This window comes from Acanthisitta chloris, unplaced genomic scaffold (assembly GCF_000695815.1).
Source record: "Acanthisitta chloris isolate BGI_N310 unplaced genomic scaffold, ASM69581v1 scaffold10954, whole genome shotgun sequence".
In the NCBI taxonomy this organism is placed as follows: Eukaryota; Metazoa; Chordata; class Aves; order Passeriformes; family Acanthisittidae; genus Acanthisitta; species Acanthisitta chloris.
The window spans coordinates 11,368-19,376 of NW_008669876.1; the positions used below are offsets into that span (position 1 = coordinate 11,368).

The 8,009-nt window shown below is 47.0% G+C and overlaps 1 protein-coding gene across 1 annotated transcript in view; it reads right to left on the reverse strand.

The window, feature by feature from the left end:
* The window catches only part of EDEM1 (ER degradation enhancer, mannosidase alpha-like 1), a gene marked incomplete at its 5' end in the record, with an annotated part of 9,416 nt that extends 1,898 nt beyond the window's left edge, over window positions 1–7,518 (reverse strand). The window contains 10 exons of the mRNA XM_009073479.1: window positions 59–155; window positions 875–948; window positions 1,569–1,739; window positions 2,179–2,299; window positions 2,974–3,148; window positions 3,644–3,827; window positions 5,028–5,199; window positions 5,970–6,073; window positions 7,224–7,296; window positions 7,509–7,518. Coding sequence (XP_009071727.1) covers window positions 59–155; window positions 875–948; window positions 1,569–1,739; window positions 2,179–2,299; window positions 2,974–3,148; window positions 3,644–3,827; window positions 5,028–5,199; window positions 5,970–6,073; window positions 7,224–7,296; window positions 7,509–7,518 — 1,181 coding nt within the window. The remainder of the gene's footprint in view (window positions 1–58; window positions 156–874; window positions 949–1,568; window positions 1,740–2,178; window positions 2,300–2,973; window positions 3,149–3,643; window positions 3,828–5,027; window positions 5,200–5,969; window positions 6,074–7,223; window positions 7,297–7,508) is intronic.
* Between the last annotated feature and the right edge of the window lie 491 nt (window positions 7,519–8,009).

Below are 8,009 nucleotides of genomic sequence, written 5' to 3' on the forward strand. Positions count from 1 at the left end.
ACTAACAATTAACAACCTTCCTGCTCTGCCATGCTGGAAATGAAGATCATAAACATACCAGGTACAAGTATTTACAGGTTTCACTGAGGAAAAAGCTCTCCATTCGATCTTCCTGCGTCTTCTCTACCACGTGGTGTAACGTGGCATAGCCACACCTGCAAGGTTTGACAGGAGTTTGGGTTTAGTCCCCACACATTCTGATCTTGAAGTGCTCCCCAGATAGTCCTGAACTTCAGACCATGTCACTAGGGCTGAAGTTCAAATGCAACAAGTCTCTTGTACAAGCAAGCACTGATGATTGGTTTCTGGTACACTCTGAGGGGACTGCAAGCACCTGAACCTCCCTTAATGCCAGGTGTTACCTGTCCAATTGTTCATACACATTTGTCTACAAAGTAAGTGAATTAATAATCAAGAATAAATGTTCATTATCTTCCCTGTGAGTCTTGCAAGAAGTTCAGATGCTCAGCATTACACTCAGGATTCACTGTTGCTGTCTTGAGATGGAAGCTGATATGCAACAGCATCTGGCACGGAGGTCATCCCTCCACAGGCCAATGAGGTTAGAAATATTCTTGCAGGATCCATAGGAAAAGAAAAACCCTATTAATGTTACCATTTTTTAGCATCTGATCAATGTGTTTTGAAAGGCACTCAAAACATTCTGAAGGTATAAAGTTGTCATTGGATTATAATTTCATTTTCAGTTGAGAAAGAAATAGCTCCTCAATAAACAAATCATCCCTTGTGTCTCTCATGGAGGGTTGGGTTTTCTGGTTTACCTACATGTGGCAGATTGGATTCTATGTAAGATTGGTATAATAAAATGTATGTATATAGCAGTGAGAGAAGACAAAGAACATTGAAGACTGACTTTGCTTTTGTATATTTTTCCAAACTCTGCAGAATATCCATTCCCACATGAAGGTAAAACGGGTTCTTTGTGGCCTAAATAAGGAAGACAGACAAGAGTTAGAATCAGCACTTCTGAAATCTTGTAAAAATAACACAACAAAGGCTTAGCAGTTCCAGAGTCTTGTGTATCACAGCAAACTTATCTTTACAGCAACATGACTTAAAGTACTCTGTGCAAGCTTCTCCCACTTGCTTTAGTGAAAATCCTAGTAAAACCTGCAGTAAATCCCAACTCTTTGATAGCTTTTCTGTAGCCAGACAGTCATTTTAGTTTAGTGCATCCTCTGCCAGTTGGAGGCTGTGCCTGGACAATACCACAAGGAAAGCTATTACATTTACTTCAACAACTTTGATTAAGAAGTCACAAGTCTCTGCCTTGTGAAAACCTGCCAGCAGCTCTCTGAAAAGGTTGTTTAGTCTCCTTTTTGCCTGCCTTATAAAATAAAATTTATAAAAAAGGCTATTTTTGAGGCAAACAGCACAGCAACTACATTGCATAACAACCTGGTGCCTCACAGAGACCTCCACGTAACAGGCAGATCCAGAGGCACCAGATCTTAGCCTGGCATGAGGCTGGGGGCGGGGGGAAGTGACTTTCTGAATGAAACCATTTTGGCCACAACCTGATTTGTAACGTCAGAGAAGTGAAATACCTGATAAAGGAGATATGTGGACTCCACTAGCTCCGGCCTCAGTGGGTAGAAGGGAACATCAGGTGCCTGCAGTTGCCAGTTGTACCTTTCTGGGAGAGCTCCATATCGTTTCCATATGGCATAATAGAAAGCATGGAGACAAATTGCATCTTCCACATCTCCTATCAACACCTGGGCACAACAACAGCCATAAAGGTGCACACTGAGTGCTGCAAGCCAGCAAATTGCCTCTGCTCTGTATGAGAAGGTGGCACATAACAAACCATTCCCCTCAGAGACAAAAAACCCAACCCCAACAGAGAGCACTAATGTATTCACTCCTCTGCAGTAAAAGCCTGAGCAGAGCTCAGCCCTCACAGCACAGTGTACAAACATTTAGGTTAAATGAGAGAAGTTTAAAGTATCTCAGATCTAGCAGAGAGCAGGCCAGGCCTCCCCACATTGTTATGCTAATGCAGAAGCTGAACTGAGACTCTTATCAGAGCAGCCAGATGCTAACCCACAGGCTTCAGCCAAGCTCAGCTGAGAAGAATTGCTTAGACTTATTGCTGGCCCAGGAGGAGAATGAGCCTTTCTGGTATCTATTTGGTCTTTAACAATGACAGTTTACCTGCAGTCCAGGAAAAAAGGCTTGCAGAGAGTCAATCCAGGTGTTCATCAGCTGCCCCGTGTACATGTTCACGTTGACATAGAGGGGAGGGTCACCCTCACCCTCATTGCAGGCCTCTCGACTGCCAAGGGACAATAGCAACACGTCAGTATTTTCTGTTTAGAAGTTTAGAGGAACACACTGCACTTTCCATTTCTCAGCAGTGCTACCAGCAAAGCCAACAACAACACCCTGTTGGGGTGTTCAGGCACTGGGATATTGCCCAGGGAGGTGGTGGAGTCACCATCTCTGGAGGTGTTTAAGAGGTGTCTGGATCTGACACTGGAGGATATGGGTTAGTGGTTCCAGCAGTGACAGGTTAATGGTTGGACCTGATGATCTCAGAGGTCTCCTCCAACCCTGATGACTCTATGATATCCTAAAGTTTTGTCAGCAGAATCTGTATCAAAAACTCATGCTGGGTAAGATCAGGCCTTAAGAAGCACCAAACCAGCCAATTTAACACATTTCCATTGCAGAGCCACGTTCTTCTCTCAGCCTTAACATAGACTAACTAGGACAGGAACCAGTTTAGCTCCTCTACACCCACAGTGCTGTACAGATCCATTGAGCAAGGAGTGAAGGGAACATGAACATTTATTTCCACAGTGACTACCATGGAAAAAAAGATTTTGTTCTTTGAAGAAAAAAGGGAACACAGATTTTGTAGGGCAGGACTCAAAGCACTATAAAAGCTCCTCTCTTGCTGGAGTAACTCCTTGCTGAAGGATCTGATGCTCACATGAAATAACATACCCTCTCCTCAAGTGGTTCTGGATGTTCTGATAAGCATCATTGAACATCTGCAAGTCTTCCTTCTCTCCAAAGAGGATGTAAGACTTCAGCAGGTACTCATAGAACGAATCCGACCCTGCTCCCAGGCCACTTTGCTTTCCAACCCAATGACCAGTTTGGATATTCACAACGTTTCCTTTCAGGACAGACAAAAAGTTTAGTCTGAAATTGCCAAGTACATCACAGAAAAACAATCAAGAGACAAGACTTGGAAATACTACATCTTCAGGATGTCTCAGGGAGGAAGGATCCAAGATTACTATCAAAGCACTGCAGTGGATTCACCCCAGGAACCAGCACATACATGCAGTTGTTTTAGGTATTTTTAGTCATCTGCCATCTAAAGTATATGAATGGGGCTACAAATCAGGACCTGCAGTTTCATTTCAGATTTGGTTTTGAGAACCTGTGCCCCGAGGAGTCATTCAGAGGCTCCATTTTCCTCACCAAATTACAAAGTGCCATTTGGTCCACACAAACCATGAGAACACAAGGAGGACACGACTGAACAGCTACACAGGGAGCAGATGGACAGAGTTTCTTTTATGTGGAAAAACCTTTAGCCTGATGGTATGAGGCTGAGGTGTGTTAAACATGGAGCCAGTGCACACAGCATGCCCTCAGAGATTACCTAGCAGTCCAGTGTTATTGCTCCTGAGGCTCCAGAGTGCCTTGACAGCTCTTCTGGCCACCCATTCAAAGGTGGAATCACCAAGCAGCCTGCTGAGGATCCCAAACTCCACCAGCAAGGACCCAGCTCCTGCTGTGCAGGTTTCATTGTGGCTGTCTGGAGGAACCCCCTTCTTCAGGTTCACCTGTGAGGCAGGCAGAGTGCTGACAGTGAGAAGACAAGCTGGGCCCACACAGCTGTGCTCACATCTGCAGGCTCAGATGTACTGCATTTGTTATTTGGTGTTGTGCAGTGTATGTGTACAGAGACAGGAAACCAGCACATTGCTGCTTGGAAAACTTTCCTCCTGAAATTCGTCTTCCAGCTTTACAGCATCATGCTGAAAGTGGGCAACCCTCACTTCCCTCTTAGACTTGCTAATCCTTCCTAATTTCATCCACTCTGTCATCATTTCTACTAAACATTCAGGTTCTTCCAAGGGTGATGCAACACTGCTCCCCCTCACTTGGTGCTCTTGAAACCAGGAGCTCAGTGAATGCTCCTCCACTTCCCCATGGGACACAGTGCTGAGGAGAAGTTACATCACCCTCAACTGCTTTAGCAGCCTCTGAACAGAAGTGAAAATTCATGTTTCTACAGCCTGACAGTTCTGGAGGAAAAGCAGTGCTGCTTTCCCCAGAAATTAAAAGCAGCCAGGCAAGTGCTAATTATAGTTTTACAGCCTAGAGTTGTTCCAGTAGAACTGACATCCTTCTCCTTGCCAACTGCATTCGCTTAAAATGAGAGGATGCAGCATCCAAGAACACCACAATATTGAGTGTTCTCTGAGCAATACTCACTAAAATGACAACTTCCAAGCTCAGTATGACAAATATTTTATGAGTTTTATTATATTACAATTATCTTAGTAGTAAGTCACCAATAAAGGCACTTTCTTATGCAAATATTTTATGAGTTTTATTATATCACAATTATCTTAGTAGTAAGTCACCAATAAAGGCACTTTCCTTGGCTATTTGCCCTTACAGTACTTCTTGGTAACCTTCCTAAGGACAGGACTGTTTGCTGCTGTGTGACACAGGGCAGGGAATGTTCCAGCCAAACAGCACAGGAACAAAGACTCCTGACCCATAGGGAACAATATGCAGAGTGAAAAATCAGCCTAAAGAAAACATTGACTAGAACATAAGGAGAAAATTCTGTATCGCTCACATGAAACTTCGTGCAGTTTCCCCCATGCAAAGTAACATCAAGCAGCTTAGAGCAGGTTCAGTGCCCCAAAGTGCACGTCAAAAGGCACAAAACTCAAGGTGCAGGACAGGTGAACTGCCACTAGGAGCTGATTTCCCCTGGAGCTGCTGTGCTCACCTACCCGAGGGTAAGCCCGAGGGTAAGGAAGCCCGGTTTTGGTGTTCTCAAAGGCTGGCAGCAGCCTCACTGCCAGGTCATGAGCCATGTGCAGCAGCTCATTGTCATAATCCTTGATGCTCATATCCCCAAAAGGCTGTTTGGTGTCGGTGATTATGATGTGTGCAGACAGCAGGCTCCCCAAAACCCTGTGGGAAAAGAAAAAGTCAGTTTTCAACCTGATCTGAGCTTAGTTCTTCAGCTAAACCCTTACTGTGTTAACCATCACTCTGTGCACCTTACAGGCACTGGAGAGATCTGGTTTTCCTCCCATCAGCAGGGAAAACACTTGGAAGTTACACTGCTCATCAGCCACACTATCTCAAAATCTGATTCTGCAGAATTTACCTTCACAACACACCAAGTCTCTTTAGGAGTGAAAACCTCCTCGGCCCTGCAAACGGCCAATTTAGATATTGTGACACGAACTTGGTACTCAGAACACAGAAAGCCAAGGTAAGCAAAAACACACTCAGAAAATGAAAACATTTGAAATGAGAGAGTAGCTAAACTCCTCTCCAAGGCAGACAGGCCTGTTTTTCACCAGAAATGAAAGTGAAAGCCAGCAGGAGCCAGGCAGGAAAACCAAAGCAAGACGACCTGTGGCAGGGTGGTTTGCTGTGCACAAAGCTGAGTCTCTGCTGCAAGAGCCACAACACAAAAGCAGCAGCCTGCAAGCCAAGCACAGGGGAGATAGCCACAGTTACCACTGCCTCAGGCCACAGGGGACTCGGTGGAACTGCTCTCATTATGAAAGAATGGAATATTTTCATAGAAGGTTAAGAAACAACTTCCTGACGGAACAATTCTGGAACAAAGCCTAGCAACCCCATCCTCAGCCATGACCTGACTCTGAATTACACCCACCAAGTCTTCAGCCCTGTTATTGCTGTAGAGACAGAAACTGAGCACAACATACCTGATTGTTGCCTCAAACACTTGGACTGTTGAGTCTTTGTCAAACGACACTGTGTCAATCACCAACTTCACTGCCTTCTGGAATTCTGAGGAGTTTCCCATTACCTTTCACAGAAAAACAAAGCTATTTTGTCCAACTGTTCAGAAGAGAGTTAGGGGAGAAAACAGCAAGTTCAATCTCAGACCAACAGTCAGACTTGGCACACAACTGCCTGAGCTATCAGTTCAGGAGTGAAGTGTAGCTTCAAAGGTAACACAACTAGCAGAACAATGAAGCCTGAGCTGATGTTTATTTGACCAAAGGTGAGCCCAACCTTTCAAGGCTTCTGACCCAACACTGCCTGCCCAGGAGCTTCCTCGTGCCAGCTTTCTACAGGTGTAACTCGGCAAAACTTCCACTACGACCAGATGTAAATTCAGCCTCAACTTCAAGGAAGCACCAGTGTGGGAGGAAAACAGCTTCCTGCTTCCCTCAGTTCCTGAAAAGGCTGAGTGTGCAGGGACGAGACCTTTAACCCAGCTCTCCCCACTGCTCAGGCCCAGTGGGAAAGCATCCACATGCTTGGCCTGAGCTGATGAGGAGCAAAACAGGCTTCAGCTGCTGAAACAGAAGAGATTCTAGGAACCAGCAGCTTTAATCTGACAAAAAAAGCTGTGCACTGCCCCAGAGGGACCCTGGTGAATGAGGACAGGAAGGCAGTGTTCAACCAAGCACTGGCCACGTAATACAGATCCTAAATTGCTGCTGCAGTTAAACCCAAGTTTCCCTCACTTCCTGCTTTCAGTTCTCCACACTTTATAAGAAATGCAGATGAGAAGCAGTTTTACAGGCTTTCCCCTCCTTCCTTTCAGCACTCTTCACATAGCTGTGTGTCAGTCAGGCCCTCTCTGCCAAGGGAAACAACCAGAGCACTCCCAGTCACCTAGAACAAGACAAACTCTCCTCCTGACATCTCTCTCAGCAGCTCACACATGTCCCAGCTCAAACCCACCCTTCCTGAGCAGCACAGTGATGGCAGTATCCCAAAAGAGATCCCACCTGAGCCTGGGGGAAGAGCTCCAGAACTTCACCTGGGACCCTATGCTGACACATCTACAAGTACTCCTATTCTCTTACCAAAGTGTGCCACTGCTAGCTCATGATCCAGCTGTTAGCTACCACACACCCAGCACCACCTGCCAAGCCTTAGGGAGCACCCACAGCCCTGGCAGGTCCCAGGGGTGGCCTGGGCAGTCCCACAACCCCAGGACTCACCGCCAGCGTGTCCAGCGCGTCGATCAGCGTCAGCGAGTAGTTCCCCAGCACATCATTGATGTTGAGGTTGGAGCTGGAAGAGCAGAGTCACAGAGTCATTAGGGTTGGAAGGGACCTCTGAGATCATCTAATCCAACCCCCAGCCAAGGCAGGGTCACCTGGAGCAGGTGATATGGTAATGAGGACAGATGGGTTAGGAAGGTCTCCAAAGAGGGAGACTCCAGGCCCTCCCTGGGCACCTGTCCCAGTGCTCTGCCACCCTCCATGGGAAGATCATTCCAATACCTGAGGGAGCCTACAAGGAAGACGGAGAGAGACTTTTTACAAGATCACATAGTGCCAGGACAAGGGGGAATAGCTTCACAGACAGAGAGTAGGCTTAGTTTAGATATTAGGAGGAAACTCTTCCCTGTGAGGTGCTGAGGCTCTGGCACAGGGTGCTCAGAGCAGCTGTGGCTGTTCCATCCCTGGAGTGTTCCAGGCCAGGCTGGATGGGCTTGGAGCAGCCTGGGCTGGTGGGAGGTGTCCCTGCCCAGGGCAGGGGTGAGATGGGACGAGCTTTAAGCTCCTTCCCACCCAAACCACCGTGTGATTCCCACTAAACCTGTGTGCTAGCTGTGGCTACCATTCCTCTCCCTGGGGCTGAGCACCACTAGCCCCATCCACATGTGGCTGGAGACCCCGGGAGGGACTGACAACCCCCGGGAGGGACTGGGAGACCCCGGGAGGGACTGACAACCCCCGGGAGGGACTGGCACCCCCCGGGAGGGACTGACAACCCCCGGG